Source organism: Danio aesculapii, chromosome 4, assembly GCF_903798145.1.
Source record: "Danio aesculapii chromosome 4, fDanAes4.1, whole genome shotgun sequence".
Taxonomy (NCBI): Eukaryota; Metazoa; Chordata; class Actinopteri; order Cypriniformes; family Danionidae; genus Danio; species Danio aesculapii.
In genome coordinates, this window is record NC_079438.1 from 39,522,940 (window position 1) to 39,547,144 (window position 24,205).

The following is a 24,205-nucleotide window of genomic DNA, read 5'->3' on the forward strand; positions in this document are numbered from 1 at the left end:
TGAGCAAATCTTGTGAGCCAACCAATTCCGTAGCAAATACATTTGAACTTGAATTAGTCAGACCCCCTATTTTTGTACGATTTTCCTTGTAATTTTTTTACTATTTTAAAAATGACTGGTTTTGTAGTGATAATACCCAGAAATTTGCGGACTATTTTGCAATTAAAAAAATATAAATATATATGTGTGTATATATATATATATATATATATATATATATATATATATATATATATATATATATATATATATTAAGGGTGGGCGGTACACCGGTGTCATAGTCATCACCGGTGTGACATTGCGCCACGACATGGATTTTCACACATTAAATGCACAAAACGGCCAACTTCACGCCACAAGCGGTCTGATCTTTGCATTGCCTTCACATATAAATGTGCAGGTTGCAAAACAATTCCGCCTCCCTTCCATGTAATGTAATGATTGCGAGGGCGCAGATGACATGTCTTTTATCGAGACACGTGCACTGCATATGCAACATCTAATGTAGAACAAATAGCAATTTTAAATAAATGTAATTTGATTATATGGTTAAGAATTGCATGTTTTATGAGATTATATAAATTTTTTAAAGGATTTAAGACAATTACTTAAAGGAGAAGAACCCCCATAATGTCAATATTGCAACAAACCAAACTGTTAAACATATTCTTGTGGAATGCCCTATTTTTAATGTTATCAGACAACAATTTTTATCTGGAGAGACTTTAAATTAAATATTTTTAAATGTGAATCCTTCTAAAATTGTACAATTTATATCAAAAGTAAACCTTAAACTGTTTAAGATTTTTAGTTAATATATTCTCATTCTCGTTATTATTATTATTATTATTATTATTATTATTATTATTATTATTATTATTATGATTAACACATTTAATAAATAGCACCTTGCTATAATTATAAAAAAAATTTCTAACAATTAAAAGTCATCAACAGCAATAAATACACAAGATAAAAATACATAATAATATTTTTATCGTGTGTATTTATTGCTGTTGATGACTTTTAATTGTTAGAATATTTTTTTATAATTATATCAAGGTGCTTTTTATAAAATGTGGTAAACTTGATCTGTCTTTTTGCCATCACATAGCCATAGAAGCTGATATAGCAGTAAACTCAACGTTATCTTTCTCTCATGTATAACGGAAATGAGTTTGAAATGCTGTTTAATGGACATATTTTGATCAACTAGAAATAAGTTTGCATTGGTGTTTAAATCATTATTTTAAATGTTAATTGCGCAGCTATATTTGGTGTCCAAAAAACAACACACACACTAAAAAAGCCATACATAAAGACTGCAGTATCATGGAGTGTTTTGCTAGATGGGCTTTATATAGAATTTCCTGGAAGTTATGGAATTAGTTACTGAAGTTATGGTTAATCATTGAAATTAATCTCATTAAAACCCATTCTAACAGTATAGTGTCTCACTCTTCTTCCAGAAGCCTGTTTTTTTTTCTCCCTCTGTCTTCACAGCTCTCCACACAGCTCATTTCTCCTATTTAAACTGAATGCTAACCCTGATGAGAGTTAACCTCCATCAGAGGGCAAACCAGCTTGACGCAAATGAACAACCGAGTCATTAAATGCTATAGAAATGTGCCCCGTATCCCCTCTCCGCTAACAAGCTTATTAGATGCTAATCAGAAGTCAAAGTTGCAACGTCGTTGCTAATATTGAATTTAAACACACTTGGCCACATGACCTGTACCAGCGTGGTCGCGTTTCACCTTCTCAGAGAATAATTTCACAGCCCTCACCATGCAGCAATGCCAAGTGAGTTTTAAACGCGCCAATTTGTTGTTCTCTTCAGCAGCAAGCACCATGAGAAATTGAAAAAACAAGGCCTGTTTACTTGCTGTCGGCTGCCCACGTGCTGCGACACGGCTTGAACTCTGTGAAGTGGGCTGACAGTTTGGGTTTTGGAGAAACTTGAAATTCAAAGTTTGAATCAAATTAACATGCTGAATGTTTTTGGTTTGAAGTATTAGGACTGTTAAAGAGTCCCATTATGTTTCAGTTCTTTAGCCATTAGTCTGTGGCTTTTTTTCATACTGATCAAACAGTGTTGAGTAGCACATTTTCCACCGTTTTGTTCTTCATAAAATGTTAAAGGTTCCACAAAAATAGAATAGAATTAAAGTACACTACATTTAAAAATTGTTTTTATAAAATTTTTTATTTTGTTTTATTTTTAACTTTTAATCAGCAAAGATTTATTAAACTGGTTGGAGACAGCAGCAGAAAAGACTTCCGGAGCCATAGAGGCATGACCCAATGTTTTATCCTGGTATTTTAATTGATTTATTTTTACATATCGGTATTTGTCATGATGTTATTTCACAATTCATGTGAAAAAGGGATTACTTTTCATTCGTTTGTTAGACGTTTTGAATAATGAATGTGGAAAAGACTTGTTTAATCCCACAATGTTTTTTTTTTTTTTTTTTTTTTCTGAAATCCATTTTTTTATCCTATAAATTCTGTTGTCACAATGATTTTTTTTCTGGATTCCTTATTTAATGGTTGCAGATTTATAATTGAAAATGGTATCTTATTACATGTATTCAAAAGTGTTTTTGTTTTATTTTGAATGCGTACCTTTAATCAGCTAAGATTTATTAAACTGGTTGGAGACAGCAGCACAAAAGACTTCGGGAGCCATAGAGGCATGACCCAATGTTTTATCCTGGTATTTTTATTGATTTATTTGTACATATTGCTATTTGTCATGATGTTATTTCACCATTAATGTAATCACAGTAATGTGTTTTTTTTTTTCTTTTCTTCTTCTTTTTTTCGGAAATTCATTTTATATTCCCATAAATTGTCTGTTTTCACCGTCGCATTTATTTATTTATCTAATTATTTATTTATTTTTTTTTGGATTCCTTATTTAATGTTTGCAGATTTATCATAGAAAATGGTATCTCATTATGTGCATTTATTGATTAATTCATTTTGTAAAATATAATCATAACCATTCATTTACAACCATTTTTTTGTCAAATATAGTGCTCTCAACAGAATCATATTAAACCATGGGGTAAGACATCTATTTGTAGAACATACACATTTAAAAAAAACATTGCTTATTTTTTATGCTTGATATTTTATGTCTTTCAAAATATATTGTTTAATAAGTTTTTACTTGAATATCTTTCAATTCCAGTATGTGTTTGAATAGTTTTTGGTCAATATAGAAATTGAAAAGCTTGTAAAGAAATTTTTTTTTATCCCATACAAGCATGTGTTGGGTAGCACAAACCATAAGCACAAAATGTCATTAAATCCAAAATTTACTAGAGTTCAGTATTTATTTATTTATTTATTTATTTATTTATTTATTTATGTATTTTTTCTTTGGCTTAGTCCCTTTATTCATCAGGGGTTGCCACAGCAGAAACAACCGCCAACTTATCCAGCATATGTTTTACACAGCAGATGCCCTTCCAGCTGCGACTTTAGTACAAGGAAATATTTATTTATTTGTTTATTTATTTTTGTTTATTTTAAGTGTATTTATTATATATGCATTTATCTATTTTATGAAGATCTTACAGGTTTAAAATGCAGGGTTCCACACAATTCCTTCATGTTGTCCCAACACAAATCGATTAAGTTAACTGTTTTTAAAAATTTAAGTGGATTGAACATAAAACAATTTGTCCCCCTCTTAAAAAAAAACGTGTTTGAGTTCTAAAATAGTGTTGAATCAGCTCTTTTTAAGTAAGCAGTTTGAACAAGCAGCAAAAATATTTTTGAGAGTACAATTGCCTTAAAAGCAGCAAGTTGACTTTACAAAAATAGTGTAAGTAAACCCATTGGAACTGTTAAGTTGACTTTTTTATTATTATGTACTCACTTTTTTAAAGTCAACTAATCCCATTTTACAGTGTCAAACTATTTTAGCATGTTTGTTTTCAAATAATTACTGTAATTATCACTATTACGTATTTGGTGCTTCATTAAGTCTATAAAATGTACAATTAGCCTGTATTGAATTCAGAAGACACACTGGAGTCTGAAAGAGCACATTTATTTTACTGTATGTCGTTTTGCTAGATGCAAAAGAAGTAAAAAAAAAAATTTAAATAAAGGTGTATTGGAAAAAAAGTGATTAGTTTACTTTATATTTTAGAAAGGGAGTACAATTTGCATAATTATAAAAATTAAGTCAACTTAACAGTTCCAAGTTGCATCCTGTGAAATTAAAATAATGTTTTTTATATGCAAGTATCGGTATTGTTAGTCTTAAGGTTATCTGTAAGCTGTGTGGCACAAAACAAGGACAATATATATATATATAAAATCGATAAAAACATGTAAATCTTTAAATTTGTCTCTTTTGCCTAAATTTTTTTTTTCTCTCTCATCAAATCTTGACCAATCAAATACTCTCTAGTATCTGACATGCCCCGTCCCTGGCTTTCAACACTCTTTTCATTTGAAGCACTTAAGCTCAACCACTCTCGCTGGCAGAACTGTGATGATAAAACACTATTGTCAGTTTTTAAAAAAAAATTTTTTTAAAGGAGTTACTCTTTCTTACCCTCTCTTTGTGTTTCACTTGAGATTACTTTAAACAGAATGAAAAAAGCTTTTCAAAGCAATTAACGACACCTTTAAAAGCGAATGTATTTTCTTTTTGTGCAAAGCAACATCAGAAACTAATCGAAAGCTTTTTCTTTTTCTCATCTTTTACAGCTATTATCGAGCATGTGCGCGATGGCTGCATGGTTCGAGCACTACTTCTGCCTGACTACTATCTCGTGACAGTCATGCTGTCTGGAATCAAGGTGAGCTTCGGATACTCTCCATACATCTCCGTGAATACCAAAAAACCCAATTTCTTTCAGCAGAGCCCATGAGACCAATATTTTCAGGGTTTCTCATTAGTTCTTCTCCACGTATCTCTTGATAGGAAGCCCTAAGAGGTTCCCTTTAGGTTTTCCTCCACCAGTACCGTTTCATGAATTCAGTAGACCATCTTACCGCCTCATCTCACTAATCATGAAAAAAACCAACTCCATATCTGCGCTCAATTAAATGTGTTAGTGCTAGAAACTAGACTTTCCATTCAGTGGCTCTTCAGGGTTTGTGTACATTGTAATAGATTGTAATTATGTTTTCTGGGGGTGGATTCTGAGTGGTTCCCTGTGGATTCACGGATGGTGTATGTTGTCTGAAGTGGACATGAATAATCCGAGATCGAATGTCGAGCCTTAAAATTTAAAACATATTTTGACAGCTTTATTACAATTATAAAATAATTTATACAATATATACACAATTAATTTAGGAAGGGCATATAGTAAATTTTACTTATTTAAATTTTGAAATGAAAGCATGGAAAAACATTAAACAATAAAGTATTAGTAGTAATAATAATAACAACAACAACAAAATTTCAGTAATCAAAAATAGGACTGCGTGATAAAAGCAGTATTGTTATTTACTAACCAAACACCATTGTCAATATCGATTTAAAAATAACGTTTAGTATGAAGGCTATAGTTTTATTAATGTGGCTGCTAAGCATACGGCTTGGAAGGAATGCCTATAAGCTTGTCACTTCCAATGGAGACGCGCGACTCCACTGATTAGCGATGTGACGCATACGCATTTTCCAAGTACACCTTGTTAAAAAGCATCTGAAGTGTTCCAAATGCCACAAGTGCGCCACAATTCTTGTAAGTAGAACTAACCTATCTACTTCACACTTTGGAATATGCACGTTGCAGTAACGGCAGACTAATTACCTGAGACAAACACCGCGCATCCAAACACTGCAGTGCTTTTACTTTTCTCTATAAATTTGCATCTGTTTGTCATCCTCTGAGAAAACGGTTGTTGGTTGCATAGTTACGAGAGATGCTACAGAAAATGGTGAAGGAAACCACGCGCCCGTGCTTGTCACATCAGGTCAGAATAACAACACACGCGACAAAGAGTGCCGTATAGCAGCAGTGAGGAAATTGTAAAAAAAAAAAAGGATGTCACTCGGGTGGCTTTTTGGTTTCTTTTCTTGTGCATCCCAGTTACTAGCCCCGGATCTGAAAGTTTTTAAGCATAGGGTGTAATGTAGTCATTCAACTTCACAGTTTGTAATGTTGCAGTTTGTATTTGAATAATGAAGGTTAGTTTTTTTTTTTTACTTGAAAGCTCAGGTTTGATCATCATAATTTGTTTTGTTGACAGAGTTTAAGGTTTACTGTATCATTATTATTGATACCTTACAGATGATGATCTACCTTCACCATTGTACACACTTTGTAATTTAATTAACACATTTTATTTATCATGTTAAAGAGTCTCTTTAAGAGTCTGCTTATTTTATTATAAAGAGATGAGATATTTTAAATATTTGTGTTTGACTATTAAAACTATTTGCCTTTAGTAATGTTGGTAAATGAAAATAAAGTGGTTAAAATCCTAATATTCCTAAATGTATTGTTAAAAAATATACAATAATTATCGCTATCGCATGATAAATGAAATGTGATATGAGGTTTTTTTTTGTTTGTTTTTGCTGTATCTCCCAGCCCCAATCAAAAAGCACATCCTATTAATTTAAGTACTTGAAACTTAAGTTTATTTTCAGATAAGCAAGTTTAACAAAAGCAAAAAAAAAATAAATAAGATTATAATCTACATTAACGACACAATTAGAAGTAATCATTCCTTAAATTAGGTTTAATTATTATTATTATTATTGTTATTTACAACTTACATTTTTTTTAGCTAATTTTTACTTGGACAGGGTTTGTGTACATTAGTAAAATAGTTTTCTGTAATTTGATTCTTAGTGTGTCCCATTAGGTTACAGAAAAGACATGTTTTCTGAAATGCACATGAACATCTTTGTCTCTAGAGCCCTACGTTTAAGCGGGAGGCAGATGGCAGCGAGACCCCTGAGCCCTTCGCAGCAGAGGCAAAGTTCTTCACCGAGTCTCGACTTCTTCAGAGAGATGTGCAGATCATTTTGGAGTCCTGTCCAAACCAGGTCATTCTGGGTACCATCATGCATCCGGTATGAATCCTCTACACCCCACACAACTTTCAGATTCATCAGCCAGCGCATAAAGCATTCCAGCTTATTGAATGTTTCCTCCAATGCATCTTTTGGTTAATCTAAGTCATGTTAACTCTGTACGTACGTTTAAACTAATCATTTGCTACAATGCACTTGTTATACACATGCATGTGCATACATGGTACCTATATTTTACAATTATTTGCATGTAATTGCATCTGTAATTACATTTCTAATTACACTGTTGACCCTTTACACCTTAACCCAGCTTAATATCCCCAATAAATCCTCAGCAATACAATACAGGGTGTCTGCGGGGTTTTAAAGAGTCTTAAAATGTCTTAAATTCTTAAATTCACTGAATTATAGTTCTATAGGTTTTAAATCATTATAAACAGGTCCTATCCAAGTAAAGATACCCTATTGGGCTGACACCCATCTTAAAAATATTTGTTTATATTTACGTTTTTTATTGCAAAAACGATACAATTCATAACAGCTGTTAGACAGTTTTACCGCAAATTCTCTAAATTAAATTTCCTCATCAAAAACTAACGCAACAAATCTCTTTACTAGCAACCAGCCCATTAGAAAAAATCCTTAGTGTTTAGCCCTGTTTTAAGTCTAAAATTTCACTCGTATTGGTCTTGAAAGGGTCTTAAATTTGACTTGAAGAAACCTGCTGAAACCCTGACAATATAAACACTAAGTACATTGTACTTATTTTTTGATGTAAGTACATAGTACTTAATATAACTTAAAATAAAGCATAACTCATATTTTTTAAACCTGGTGTTAAAATGCATTTTGGTCAATAGACCAAAGTAGGTGAAGTAGAAAAAAAGGCACGTTCATGTTTATACCTGAGGTCCGTTCTTCGTACGTGGATTACTCAATTAGCTGGATTTGGATATTGACGATTTGACACGATCCAGGATCGTTTAGTTCTTCTAAACTCATCTGAGACTTGTTGTGAAAGAGAAATAGTAGAGAAAAAGTTCTGGTAGCTCAAACCTGCTTGGGAGCAGGTTCGTTTCATATAAACAGGATTAGATAGGGTCAGTTCAAGCAAAGATAATAATGAAAGTATGTACCAAATGCTGATATTTTATCTATCTATTTATCTGGGAAAATTCTCATTTCTGAGTTTGGCTGGAGTAAAATCTAATTTTTTTTTTTTTATTCAATATTGTTAGCCCCCTTAAGAAATTATTTATCGATTGGCTACAAAACAAAACACTGTTCTCCAGTGACTTGCCTAATTAACCTAACTTGCCTTGCCTTGTACTTTAAGCTGATTACTAGCATCTTGTAAATATTATGTACGATCATCATGGCAAAGAAATAAAAATTTTGTTATTAGAAATTAGTTCTGAAATCTATTTGGTTCAAAAAAATTTCTTTCAAATATCTGTTAAACAGTATTTGTGATTATCACATAGTTTTCCCTTTGCTTTTTTGTTTTCAAAAATCAGTACCTTTTTCTAAATGTCATATCTAATCGCATTTAAAGTTTTTAGCCAGCATAGAACTGTAACTTTCAGCTCACGAACTCCAGTGACCATCAAAACTAATTAAAGGAAAAGATGCGCTCCAGTTTTGAAACCACAGCAGAAGAAAAACAAATTAGGTAAACGTTGTTTCCTCGAGCAATTATTCAAGACAAGTGAACACTGAGTTCCAGCTTTAAGAACTATGAAGCGTTACGAGCCGTACAACAGAATAAAAATAGATCACCGATGTAAATGGCATTCAACTCAACTTTCAGAAATTGACCAAAATACTCGTACTTTTGGCATCTATAGTGTGTAAATTTGCTGTAAATGCTAAGGCCGCATTCAGTGATTCAGCTGTAGACTAATATACTGTGCAGGTTTTTTGTTGATCAGGCCTGTTGATGGCAAATTTAATTCTTTATTAAATGTAATTAATTCACAGTGAAACATTAGTTGTGCAGGTATAAAGCCTCATCACGTCATAGTCATTGTTGATTAGTGTCAAACACAATGTGTTACTTTTCACACGGTATGATTTTGCTTAATAAAATGTTGCACATTAACCTTAGTGCTGTTTGGTATTGTGCAAGTCTTATGAAATATGCATTTATTTATTTATTTATTTATTTATTTATTTATTTATTTATTTATTTATTTTCTTCCTAATTGATTTTTATTGAATTTATTTATATTTTTGCATACTGTTTCAATTTTTTTTGATCAATTTTACTGTTAAAATACACTTGAGTAATCATAAGGCTGCCTTATTATTTAACATAATTGAAACTCAGTTTCCAGAGAGGTCAATTTATTTTTAACTCAAATATTTTTTCAAAAACCCCATGAAATATAAACAGATATGAAATAATTCCATAAAATAAGGCTATTGTTGTCAATAATAATAATAATAATAATAATAGTAATAATAATAAAAATATCATTATTATTGGTATTATTATTATTATCGTCATTATTATTATTATTATCATCGTCATCATTATTATTATTATTATTATTATTATTATTATTGTTGTCATTATTATTATTATTGTCATTATTATTATTATTATTATTGTTATTATTATTGTTACTGTTATTATTGTTATTATTATCATTTTATTAATGGTTATCATCAAAGTAACACAAATTTTAACCTAAAAAAAAGGTTTTCCAGTGTACTTCCTGCCTTTCTCTTTTTGCCCCCTTTCCCCCCATTCTTTGCTAACAATATGTTTGTGTGTGGGTCATTACAGAACGGAAACATCACGGAGCTGCTGCTGAAGGAAGGCTTTGCTCGTTGTGTTGACTGGTCCATGGCTGTTTACACACAGGGTGCAGAGAAGCTCAGAGCAGCAGAGCGGTCAGTATTTCACAGTCGGACACTTGTTCAAATACACTGCTGGATCAGACAATTCAGACTAGGGTTGTGCAATGTGACTATATACCAAATAAACAAAATACTGTTTCATATTATGCTCTACCCTTTATTTAGTGCCCCAAAATACAAAGTTTTTGGTAATACTTTTTCATAATGTACATGAGAGCAGTATTACACGCCATTACAGGGAGGCAGTCAGAAACATGAATAACAGCGTCTTAGATTTGTCTTTAATTGATGATATTTTGTTTAGTTTTGGAAATTAGTTTTTGTATTTCGTTAATGTTTAATATTTCCGAATAAATGTTTGCTCTGAAGTTCTAAATAAAGTGAGAAATATGATCTCATACACTCAAACTAAATAATTTTGCTGCTTGTTTAAGCTTATGTAAAATGACTTAAAACGACACAATTCTTGAGATTTTTTTGCAACAAATTAATTGTTTTATGTTCAATCCTCCTACATTTGTTAAGTTGACATAATTAATTTGTGTTTGGACAACCAGGATGAATTGTGTGGACCCTGCATTTTTTTTAGGGCATGAACGAATGAATAGATTTTAGAGTCTATGCTTTAAAATGCTTTAGTATAGCCTTTTTTATGTGGTCAGTGTATATAAACTATTAAATTAATTGAATTTACAGAAATCATTCTAAATCATTGTGTTTATCATGGTATTTTTGTCTATCAGCCCTACTTTAGTCTCTCTCTCAGACTGCGATTCACATTTCAGCACAAAACACAGCCATTCAAAACGCAGGCCACGATTTCCACCCGCTGGATTATTGAAGCATTAAACACAATCAGAAGCAAATATGATAGGAGCACATGAGTTTGTGTCTTTAATTTAATCATGTGCACATATGCAGGTTTTCATTTTAGTGAAATGCCGTCTCTCGCACTCTTTAAAACCCTGCAGATCAGCGAAAGAGCGTAAGTGAGAATTTGGAAGGACTATGTTGCTCCCACAGCCAATCTGGACCAGAAGGACAGACAGTTTGTTGCAAAGGTGAGTGTTTGTTCATGTTTGGTTAAACGTTTCAGATTGAAGCACACCACAGAACAGAGATGCAAAAGTCAATGACATGATGCGTTTTTCCCTCTTTTTTTTTTTTTTTTGATAAAGATATTAATTGTAAGTATTATTTCAATACAATGACACTTTAGGATTAGGATGTACATTAGAATGAGTGTCCCTGTATCAAGTAAAATCTGTTGCTACTTCTATTGTTACACAGCAAAGGCCATCTTGACATTTTTATTCCAAAACAAGTAATGCCCAATGGTATGTTATCATAATTAAATGGTGGTGTTATTATTATGTAATCATAAATAATAACACATGAATGTTTTAACATTCAGTTATACCAGCAGTAATACAAATATTACATTCTAAGACCTGCTTATTTTAATACTTATTGTTATGAATGTATCATTGATCTTTTATTTTATTTTTCTATAAATGTTTTTATTTCTATTATTGATATATATTACTTCGTGGCATTTGAGTCACGAAACTGAAATGATTTAGAATTATTTTAATCCAAATGAAACCATCATAAATGCAAAGAATCAACTCTATTTAAATCTATTTTAATCGGGGTTCCCACCTCTCTTGAAAGTGCTTAAAAGTACTTCAATTTCTGGCATGTGGATTCAAGGCCTGGAAAGTGCTTACAAACAAACGTAGGTCCTTGAATGGGCTTGAAATTAAATTAGTGTTTGATGCATGCAGATTTTTTTTTTGGTTTGTTAGTTTTGATTAATGCTGATTTCTAATGCGATAAATCTCTTAATATAAAACTTGTAGTAACGGTGCACATAATTGATGGGTGCGACAACATTTTGGCTTGTGCGCCTACATTTCTGAAGTTAGGAGCACCGGTGCTACCAAGGAAAAGTTGATTTCGAGCCCTGTTTTTTTGTTTTTTTTAATTATTTATTTATTTTTTACAATTAACTATAAGACCTCTAATAATATCTACTATTGTAGTTCAGAACGCTTCAAAAACATTTTTAATAAAGGTCACTGAAACCTGTTGATTTGGAATCAGCTGTTTGCCCCTCGGCCGTACTCTTGATGTCCAAACACAGTCCTGTTTCCCTTAGAACATCTAAAAATAACATAAGAACTTGACAGAGTTTAATCAACGCTTCCACACCAGCAAAACGCAACAATTCTTACCAGCTGAATCCCAACATAACAATGGCCGTCGCTTCAACTCCTTCTAAGGAATCTCTTAAAAGTGCTGACTGCACTTGACACACTTGTCTCCCAGACGCCTTGTTCTCTATTGTGTCTGTCAGCGAGACGGGCCTTTCGGGTCTCAGGTGTTTCATTTGATTCTGCATACTGTGTCGAGTCAGCCTTGGGTCGTCTCAGCGCTTCTGTACAGCTGCAGCCTTCAAGCTCTCCTGCTAAATAACAGCTGAAGATCTGCTTTCGTGTCCTCGGCCTACAATACACAAGGCAATGATAACTTAGAAGGTCTCCATTTACTCACAGCGAGTTTGAAAAACATCTGAACGGCGGTTTGTTGTTGCCGAACAGCACGGTTAGTTGAGCGTTTTAGTTGCGTGATTGCAAGATGGCAGATAACTAAAATCGTAAGAGGGATAGTTCCCCCAACAATGAGAGTTTACTTGCCGTTTGCTAAAGTGGTTCTAAAGTGTTTGTGAAGTTGATGTTTGTTGAACACAAAATATGATGCACATAATTTTGACTCGAGCGAACCGTTCGTGCGGTGCCACATTTCGTTCGAGTTGAATATCAATCATTTTGAAGAGATTTTTGTCTGAAACAAGGTATGCCTGTATAGCCATCTTTATGATTCGTCCATGCGTGGTCATAGGGATAACCAGATGACCAATAATTCTTGGTTAGAAATTGCAACAGCAGTGAAAAAAGTTTTTGTTAAAGTTTAGAAAAGCTTGAGGGATACGTTTGTTAAAACTAAAAAGAGAGACCATGGCAAAAGTGCAGACTCATACGGTTTTAATATCACAGAATATGTTTTTCCTTCATTCATAGGTTTTACACTGATGTATACATTACAATTTTGAATTTAAAACAATTTAATAGTTTAAAAACTAAAATAAAGTCACAAATTAATTCTTTGATAGCTCCAAAATAATGTAAATCACCAGTTCACAATATATTGAAGCCCTGTTTTTAGGCTATATTGGTGATTATGGTCCGGAATGACCATTATTGCCTTTTTAGAATATAAGTAGAAGACAGAAACTAGCCAGACAGTAATGTGTGAATTGTGGAGTTGGCTAAATAAAAAAAAACCGTCAGTATTTTTTAGTAAGTGAACTTTTTTGCTTTTATTCTTTCCGTAATAAAGATATATATTTGTAGAGCAACCCATGTTCTGTTGTCATTCATATTTTAATAAATTATAGCAGGTAGAACTGTCTGAGATATGAACAAAAGGAAGTGATGCCTCAAAGTTTGAATTAAAAAAGTCTTTATAATCATTAAAATAATTAATAAAAATAATTCGTTTAAAAATCTTGAATGATGTTAATGATATGACGTAGTTCCGGAAACTTCCTACTGCTATGTTTATCCATCTGATTTTACGGTGTGTTTATTTTGACCCCCCCCTGTTGTGTTAAAGAATATCACAACAGTGAACGCTTCAAGTATAAAAGCCTCGTCCCTTTCGTGAGGTGCGCGCAGTCAGTAGAGGTTAGTGGCGCCAGGCGACAGTATAAATCAGCCTTAAGGGGTTTTCACTTTTCTATTGTTCTTGTTTTTCTCAGTATGACATTTACAACTATTTAGTTTAACATACTGACTTGCATTTCTTTAATACTCAGTCTACATTACAATAGTTTTGGGGTTGGGATTTATAGAAATGTAAAGCCTATAATGCTTACCAAGGCTATAAAATATGCTATTTTTTCTTGTATTGAATTAACATGACAGAAATGATGTTAACATGCTATTTACAGATTGTTTTGGGATGAAATAATTGACAATTTAGATGAAGCTGTGAATGGATCACATTATGCTGATAAAACTTGGCTATGACTGCAGTTTCATGTTATATTTGGTAGTTTTTTTTCTTTTTATGGTAACTGCTGATAAAACCACATCAGTGAATTTTGTTAACTTAAACCGCTTCGGCTTAATTGATTTGTTGACACTGTTCGCTCTCTCTCTGGAAAGTCAGCAGCTGTGCTTTTGCAGAAAGTTTCCTCATTCTCCTTAAAGTAAGGTTGTTTCACTGAACTTCAAGACCTTTAAAATATTCATATTTGGCCTTTGGTTATGTAAAGGTGTTGCACTGCAATCTGCTTACAGAATTAGTTTCAAAAATCCGCAGACACAAAAGTGTGTTTTTGCCTGAGTCAGAAAATACCAGAAGTGAAGAATAAAACATTTATACGAGCTTTAGCTTGCCTCAGATCTCTCTGAGCCGGGAGAGAAAGAAGATATACTTTGAAATTGTGTGAGCGTGTGTGTATGTAGGGTGTGTGAGACTCAACAGAAAAACTACTGACAAAGGCAGAATGGCAAGTATTTGTAAGCTCTTTTTATGTCCTGGCATATAAGTTTGCTTTTGTAATTGATTTGCTTTTCTGGTCCTTTATATGTATAATATTAATATTATAACAGATAATACTCAGTTTATTGTTATTATTCTGGTTGTTGATGATATTGTTCTTAATATTATTAAATATTATTATTTACTGTATATTAATAATGATAATATTAATAACAAAAATAATTATAATAATAACAATAACAATAAAATACAAATAAACGACAACAAATTAATAAACTATAATAAAATAAGAATTCTAACAATAATAATAATGATGAAAATTATAGCAATAACAAATAATAATAATTATAACCAACAACAATAATTTACGATAACAAAATAATAAACTAATAATAGAATATGAATTAAAACAGTTATAATAATAAATAACTAATAATAAATAACTATAATAATAAAAATAATAAACGATAACAATTAATAAACTATAATAGAATAATAAACAACAAAAACAACAACAACAACAATAATAATAAAACTAGCAATAATAACAATAATAGCAACAATAACAAAATTATAAACTATAATAGAATAAGAATTAAAATAATAATAATAATAATAACACTATCAATAATATTAATAATAATAAAAATTAATAACTAATAAATAATAATAATAATACTATCAATAAAAAAAAAAAGAAACCTAGCAATAATAGGCTGCGCAATAGCCTGGTGGTTAGCGCGTCGACATGGTGTCAGGGCGTCCTGAGTTGGAATCCCGGCTCAAGGACATTTCCCTACCCTACTTCCCCCTCTCTCTCTCTCTCTCTCTCTCTCTCTCTCGAACTTCGCTTCCTGTCTCAGTTCTGTCCTATCTAATAAAGGCAAAAAAAAGGCCAAAAAAATAAAATAAAATAGCAATAATAATAATGACAATAATATAAGTAGTACTACTATTAATGGTGTACATTGTTCTGCACTTTATGCTTATTTGTGTTTAATGTTAAATGGGCAAACACTTTTCTCCAGTTTCTTCATCACTTTTTTTTTTTTTTATGTGTATCATTATATTATCATGGTAGTCTTGCCTAATTGAAAAGACCTCTTATGTAAATAGCCTTATTTATTTATTTAGATTCATTTTTTTTTTTTGGCAAGTGCATTAATTTGCAAAGTGACAGAGAATATGTTTGCCACAAATAAAGTTAATTAAAATGTATTAATAACTATTAAAATACATGTGAAAAATGTAGTTTAAAATGAAATGGTAAATTTGTACTGTAATAATAAACAGAAGACTTTCTAATATTGATAAAATAAAATCAATGAAGTGCTGAAAGTACCCCGCTTTTGCCATAGTTATGCTTTCTTTAATTTGTTTCACATTGATGTTAAACATATACCAATATGGGAAGCATTAGCAAAACTCCAGTACATATATTTCACAGTGGAATGTCAATTATATGCCTATTCAAAATCATTTATACCAAATCTTCAAATAATTTTCTTGCCTACTAGTGTGCTTTTGCTGTAGTTCCAATGGTAGTCTTTAGGTGGCAGTGGCTCCCTGTGGTGTTCATTGGTCTGCAGTATCAGAGTGAGTCATGGATCTGAGCTTTAGATCCCTGTTGGCAGCTTGCGGTGAAGTGCCTTGCATGTGTGCCTGCTAATGAAACTGCACAATGTTCTCCTCACTGTTCCCAGATCTGCTTTGCCACACGACCACACAGACAAATAACACCACTGATTTGCATTGGCGACCTTGATGATTTGAAACCGTGTGCGTCTAGGAGCACACAAGCACACACCTACATAGAGTTCCACATCACTCAGCCCAATATTTCTGCAAGTGATCTGCTTAAGGCAATGTATATGTTGATTGTGAGTCTTTTTTTAGTGTTTGTTAATGTGCACAATATTTCAGTTTGAGTCTGTAGGTTTCATTAGAATTTTTTTACAACACAAAAAAACATTAAAATTAAGAGACAAATTATCCAAACGATATTAGTTTCAAAAAGATATTTTTTCCAAGAAAAAAATACAATTTCTATTTTTGTTTGTCACTACTCAACTGTGCGGTGATGATTTGTTTCACTCTGTGAAGGATAAGGATTTAATTAATGCTTCACTGTAATCGTTGTACCACAAACATCTGCATATATTTGCAAATTTTTTAATATGTCATAATTTTAAAGATTATGTCTTGAGCTTCTGATTTCCTTTTTCCGTTATGAAAACATTTATTTGTTCAGAATGAGACATTTGATAAGTTTTTATTAAACGTATCCTGTCCTGTGTTGTTATAACCAGTGTTGGGGACGTAACTTTGGAAATTTAATAGATTACAGATTACAAATACCATATTTAAATGTAAGAAGTAGTGTACCTTTTCAGTTACTTTATAAAAATAAAGTAACTGATACATCTTAGTACTTTTTGATTGCTTATAAAATTTCCAATGGATATTTTCAACTAAATCATTTTCAAGCATTTATACCAAGCAGGTGTGACGTTAGCACTCTTACTGTTAGAATTTCAAAATCTTTCATCACTTGAATTAAAATTATATTAATTTAATTTTAAAGTACAGCCACCACAAAACGAGACCTTATAACAAAAAATTGTTCAGATATTTACTGTAAATTATATGCTGTACTAAACAGAAACAAATTATCGAATATAACAGCGAAAACAAAGAATCCAATAAAACCAGGTGTTATACATTTAAAATATTATAGTAATTTATAGCAAAGGGAAATTATTTGGGAATAAGCATTATATTGTGTATGTATATTAGAGGTGTGAACCTTCACTGGTCTCACTGTTCGGTTACGATTATCATGCCATTCATTCGGTTCAATTCGATATCACTGTGCATTGACGATGCTTTCCATACACAATTTATATTTTCACAGCAATTCTTGTATTAAAATGTATAATATAATTATATTTATATACTATTTGTAATACAATTTTGTCCTTTAATACAAACAGTCAGATATACAAACTGTACCTTTACAAAACACAAGCATTTATAGCAAAAAATCAAATATATATATCCCGCTTGCTTTCTGAGCCTTGTCTAGCAAGTTCTTACACCCCTTTGATTGGTCATGCGCTCAACAGAAAGGGCTGCGATTGGCTCTTACGCGCTGACGCTCTTCACAGATGAGTAACAATGATAAACGGCAGCAGCGTTCACAGCTGATCCAGATCTAGACGCGGTGGAGATAACTCGATCTGCAGACACGCACTCGTGTCTGGATCCAGAAGTATTGCAGTAGCAGCCGAGAGGAAAAGTCATGCCAGCAGGTCAAATGGGCCACAGTAAGAGAGAGAGAGAGAGAAAGAGAGAAAGAAAGAAAGAAAGAAAGAAAGAAAGAAATGGAGTTTACTTTCATTCTCTCAATCGCAGTGAAATAGGGGCTTCTGCTGTAAGTGTCAGTGAAAGACTGTCCAGCAAACACACAGTGAAGTTGTGCACAGTTTCTGCATTTTTAAGTAGTTGGAGCATTTTAAACACTCATCCTCGCCTCCCTTGCCATAGTAAGCTACGGCGACATAGCGCATATGAGATAAATTACGTCAGTACATAACCGATTATGATTATTACTGAACCGATACCGAATTGTCCGCATCTGCATTGCGGTGCACCTAAGAAACAATTAGTTTTGACACTCCTAATGTGTATTTTTATATATATGTATGTGTGTCTATACATACCAAAAACAGAAAGAAGAAGAAGAAATCGTTACTCAACTCATATGGATTTACTTTCATCGGCTGGACACTGGCTTCACAGCTCTGTCAATGTCGCTTTTTGATTTATAAAGCAGCGACGCTACCGCCACGCTACTGAGAATGTAGTTAAGCTAGTAGCGTCACTACTTGTAGCAACACTACTACCTAACACTGTTAATGTGATAAAATTGCTTTGGCTAGAGGAGTCTGTTGGTGCCCTGAAATTCACAAATCGATAACTTTGTGAGTCATCATGCATCATTCGAAATGAAAGGGTCTGTTTTTATTTCTGTACACTCACGATAACTATTTACTTTTATAATATATAGGCTAGGTGCCCTTCTCAGATTTCAGGGTGAAATGATTTTAAAATTTCCAGCAATGAAATGCATTTTTATTACTCGCCATGGTGGCAGCTCTTAGGCTGGTTGTTGTAGCCTAATGCTTTCAGTGGCATATAGGCGGTGTGCCGCAATTTCAAACCGGAAAACCAATCAAAGGCATTACCGCTTGGCACCGCTCTAATAAATGGCCTTAGCAGAAGGCATCGTGCATATCAAAAACAGGCAAAGCAACAGATTAATATATTACACATCTCAGATTTTTAAAGAATATTTTAGATGTAACCCATTTGTAATCTTTACCATCTTCATAAGTAACTAATTTGGTTACTCATTTTTTTTCTCAGTAACTGTACGAATTACTGTTACTTTTATTTTGTAATTAAATTACGTAACGACGTTACATGTAACTAGTTACTCCCCAACACTGGTTATAACGAATGCCATTACATGGGTTTAATTTATTAGAGATTTTTCTTTTTTCATATTGTAGATAAAACTTAGAAATCGAACATTCTTTTTACCGCAACGCAATTTAATAAGACACTATAAAGGCTAAAGAATTAAATTCTTATATTTGTTTAATATTTGCAGCCTAGAGCTGTGCTTCTCACCATGTATTGTAGACATGTTTTCTAAAGGATAAAGGAAACCAGAAGGGTACCAATGGGCGTGGTGTACGACAAAGTTTCAGATGACGTCATTATCGCTTGAGGAAATGTCAAAGTAAAGCTGTACGAGTCGTTCACATATCATATGAGAAGCACTTCTCACAAAACAGATGCTTTTAAACACAAGTATGAGTGTATAAATGTATATAATGTTCATTACTAACCTTTCTATGAACATTATTTGATTATAACTGCAGATCAATGATAGGGCAAAATAGCCGACTGTAACAACTGCAGTTATATAAATAAATACATCCAACATGTATGAACACATAAAGACCCTTACAGTCTCCGATATGTTATTAATGACAAAAAACTAAACACAGCATACATTTCGTCCTTATTCACGTAAAAAAAAAAAACCATGAAACGTATAGCCCACAGTAACCTCTCATCTGCATCTTTAATCTTCACCAGCACATGTAACCTCCTGTTAGAAAGTTATTCCGTCATTCTGAGTTCATAATAATCCAAAAGGTGAAATTGTTTGCGCCGTTGTTTTTTCTGGCTTTTCCTTTGTTTTTTGAAGCATTACCCTCTCGCGTTATCCATTTCTGAAAGGATCAGATATCAGAAGCAATTCAAGAACCACGCGCACGTTACTATCATCAGCTCAAGAAGTTTATTTCGTATATAGATGTGCATGCTCTCTCTCTCTCTCTCTCTCTCTCTCTCTCTCTCTCTCTCTCGAGAAAGTGAAACCACTCGCTCTTTAGACGGCCTTGAAAACAACTACCGGACACAGGGTAGATTCTGCTCTTCTTGACTTGGCTGTTCATCAAGACGAGGACGAGGTTGTTGAGCTCGGGGCGATCATGGCTTGTTATTATATGTATATTATTATTACGGTGTAATGTCTCGGCTGTGTATTTAAAAATGGCGCTTCTTTTCATCTCCTGGCTTGTGCAAGTGCTGGTGACGTTTCTTTGTAACCAGTAGCATTCAGCTGCTTGTCTGGCTCCGCCTTTTGATACCTTTTGTTGTGCTACAGGAAAGGGTACCCAAAAAATGGTATGGTATGGTTAACTTTTAGGTACCTTTTGACAGTGGAAACGGCTATAAAATCATACCGTACCATACTGCTCAGTGGAAATGGGCCAATACAGTACCGTCCTATCTAGTATTGTGAAAAGGCAAAGCTGAAAATTGCGTTGTGATGTTTTAGCTGATGAAGTCTATGGATAAAGCACCACCCGTGGTCAAAACTGTAGGCGCATTTACTGCCGCATGGCGGCAGAATGGAACATATCGAAGTGGTAACATCTGTATATATCTCCAGTGTAGCAGTATTTACATGCACCAAACTTATGCAAACTTTTAATAAGATCTTTTTCTATTTTAAAAGTATTTTGCTGTGCATTTTTCTGCTGTACATTGTTTTCCAAACCTAAGGAGTGATTAAAAAAAAAAAACATATGTCCTTTGTAAAAACGTTTGACTGTAATATAATTAATTAAACCAATATATTAAATCCATTTTTATGGGTAGTGTTCAGATTATTGTGCTTGAAATGTATGCAGATAAATGCGTAATTATTAAACAATTCCTTATTGCTTATTTAAAACCCTTTACAGGGGACTCATTTAAATACTCATTGGGGAAAAAGCCATTGGGGGTTAGTACAAGACCGTTAAACTTTCATGACAAACAAACATAAATTAAATAAGTTATATTGTAATCAATGTAAATGAAGTAAATGCAAATGGTTTCTCACTCCATAAATGCTTAAGCATGTCGTTTTTCGAAAAACGCATAATAGACTTGTAGCATGCCACCCATTAACTGGGAAAGTATGGTAACATGCTCTGTTTTTTTTTTTTAACCTCTTCTCCTTCAGTTTCGCTTTAATTTTTGCATTCAAAGTCAGAAGATTTGTCAGTCTGTGCTGTAACACCAATCATCTCTTCGTTTTCTCTTCACGGGTTTTTGAAAACTATAATTTAGTCTTCGTTTGCTCCAATCTGATAGTATTTGTGTTTTTTCTGAGGCATTTCTGTGCTGTTCAGGTTTGATTATGTCTGATCCATTACCCAGACCCGTACAAATGCCTGTCATCTTCCACATCACCGACTCCTCTATTAAATAATGGGGGCTGATGATCATGTAAGATGTCGTGGGATATGATATACTACGATGTGATTCTGAACATCAGAGCTTCTGTGACATTTGTCATTTTCAGCAGATGGTCCACATTTATGCAAGTCATGGCAACCGTACATGTACATCTATACTATAATGAAACATGATTCTGTCTCAACCTGCATGTCAAAGGTGGCAGTTTTAACCTTCAAGAGCCTCTTCAAAACACTTGCGTTTTGTTCGATACTTTCCTGAGTGGTTCTAAGTGAAATGTCAAAAAAAAACAAAACTTTACACTTAATAAATAAATAAAGCTATCCATGAATAATAAAGATATAAATAAATAAATAAAGCTATCTATATATAAATAAATATATTTTTAAATAAATGTTTAAACCTATGAATAAAGCTATCCATGAATAAATAAGTAAATAAAGCTATAAATAAATAATTAAAGCTATGAATAAATAAATAAACAAACAAATAAAGCTATGAATAAATAAATAAAGATATGAATAAATAAGTAAATATGTCCAAGTAAATAAAGCTTTAAATAAATAAATAAAGCTATCCATGAATAAATAAGTAAATAAATAAATAAAGCTATAAATAAATAAAGCTATGAATAAATAATTACGTCCAAGTAAATAAATACAGCTATAAATAAATAAAGCTATAAATAAATACAGCTATAAATAAATAAGTAAATAAAGCTATAGATAAATAATTAAAGCTATGGATGAAATAAATAAACAAATAAAGCTATGAATAAAATAAATAAATAAATAAATAAATAAATAAACAAAGCTATAAAGAAATAAATAAATAATGCTATAAAGGAATAAAGCAATAAATAAATAAATAAATAAATAAGTAAATAAAGCTATAGATAAGTAATTAAAGCTATGAATGAATAAACAAACAAACAAAGCTATGAATAAATAAATAAAGCTATGAATAAATAAATAAATATGTTCAAGTAAATAAATAAATAAATAAAGCTATAAATAAATAAATAATGCTATAAATAAAGCTATAAATAAACAAATAAAGCTATCCATAAATAAAATAAAGCTATAGATAAATAATTAAAGCTGTAAATAAAGCTATTTATAAATAAATAAATAAATAAATAAAGCTATCCATAAATAAATAAGTAAATAAAGCTATAGATAAATAATTAAAGCTATGAATGAATAAACAAACAAACAAATAAAGCTATGAATAAATAAGCTGTGAATAAATAAATAAATAAATATGTCCAAGTGATAAATAAATATGTCCAAGTAAATAAATAAATAAAGCTGTAAATAAATAAATAATGCTATAAATAAGCTATAAATAAACAAATAAAGCTATTCATAAATAAGTAAATAAAGCTATAGATAAATAATTAAAGCTATAAGTAAAGCTATCTATCTACAAATAAAAAATAAATAAATAAATAAATAAATAAATAAAGCTATCTATAAATAAATAAATCTATAAATAAAGCTATCTATGAATGAAGCGATAAATGGATGGATCCATGTATGGTGTATTTCTCTAACTATATTATATTTTAATAATAATTCAAGGTAGTTTAGAAACTCTTGTTTCAAAGCCCTTGTCTCCCTTTTATATTAAATTATTATTTAAGAAAATGGGAACATCTCTCTCTCTCTTTGTTGGCGGCATATCTGTGTTGATTATTTGTTTAATTTTTTGTAGTAGTAGTAGATCTGTTGCTAAACAAATGCTCTGTCACACTTGTAAGTGCTTGATTTAATCCTCTTCCTGTCCCTTTTCTTCTAACGCAAATGATGGACCGTTCCCGCCCTCTCTTTCTCTCAGCTCCTTTGTGTTCTCCGTCGGCTCGCTTTCATTGTCTTGCATGAGTGAAATGGTGCAGTAATGGTGGTAGGATGAGAAGAGGGCTGTTCTTTTGAGAACGGAGAGTGGGAGAAGCGTTTTGTTTGCAGCTGTTTGCTTTAGTAGCGTACAGTAACGTTTCTCTGGCAACAAGTGAATCTTTCCTGTGTTTAAAGTGGAGCAGTGACTTGGTGGCCACGTCTTGTTTTTATTCAACACCTACTTGTACGACATGAGGCCTAAATAATAGACTGGTACTAAACCATAAAATGTAACTAATAGCATCTTTTCTGTCTCTTTGGTTCCAAGAGACCTGGTGGAGGTCAGGTTATAATCGTTTCAGTCAAATACTTTAATGTAGAGTATTGAAGATTAGATTTTATTTCCTGTGTTCCAAGTGGTTTCTGGCGGCTACCTCTCTTCTTTCAACACCTCCTTGTGTGACATGAGGCCTGAATATTAGGCTGGCTGATAAATACTACACAAACAAACACATTTAAAGGTTAAGGATCTGTTAAAGGTGTTCAAATGGAGATCTGATGGCCGTAGGTGTGGGATCTCAAATGGCATCAACTTAAAGGTCTGCTGAAGTGGAACCCTCAAAGTTTTAATTATTTCCTTAATGATGTTGGCATTGCAAGCCTGACCTGATATCATATTTCATTGGTGTAAATAAAAGCTGCTGTGTGTTGTGTACCAAAATATTAAATTTAACAAATAGGATTGGTTCTGTCTCCTTGGTTCTAAAGGACCAGATGGTAATTAGGTTATAATGGTTTCTGTTAAATGCTTTAATGTAGAGTATTGAGGATTCATCTCATAGGTAGAATGAATAAAGGTTATATTTGGTTATGCTCCTTTAGATTTTTTCAAGTGGTTCTTGGTGGCCACCTTTTATTTTTCCAACAACAACTATTGTGACATGAGGCCTGAATATCAGTTCTGTCTCCTTGGTTCTAAGGGGCCTGATGGGGATCATGTTTTTATTGCTTCTGTTAAATTTCTTGGAGTTTAGAGTTCTGAGTATTCATCCTAGGGTTGGAAGGAAGAAAGGCTGAATTGGGT

The 24,205-nt window shown here is 32.3% G+C and overlaps 1 protein-coding gene across 1 annotated transcript in view; it reads left to right on the plus strand.

Annotated features, from left to right (window-relative positions):
• Positions 1-24,205, plus strand: part of snd1 (staphylococcal nuclease and tudor domain containing 1) — a 303,535-nt gene that overhangs the window by 13,587 nt on the left and 265,743 nt on the right. The window contains 4 exon segments of the mRNA XM_056455628.1: positions 4,735-4,826; positions 6,902-7,060; positions 9,813-9,923; positions 10,858-10,947. Coding sequence (XP_056311603.1) covers positions 4,735-4,826; positions 6,902-7,060; positions 9,813-9,923; positions 10,858-10,947 — 452 coding nt within the window.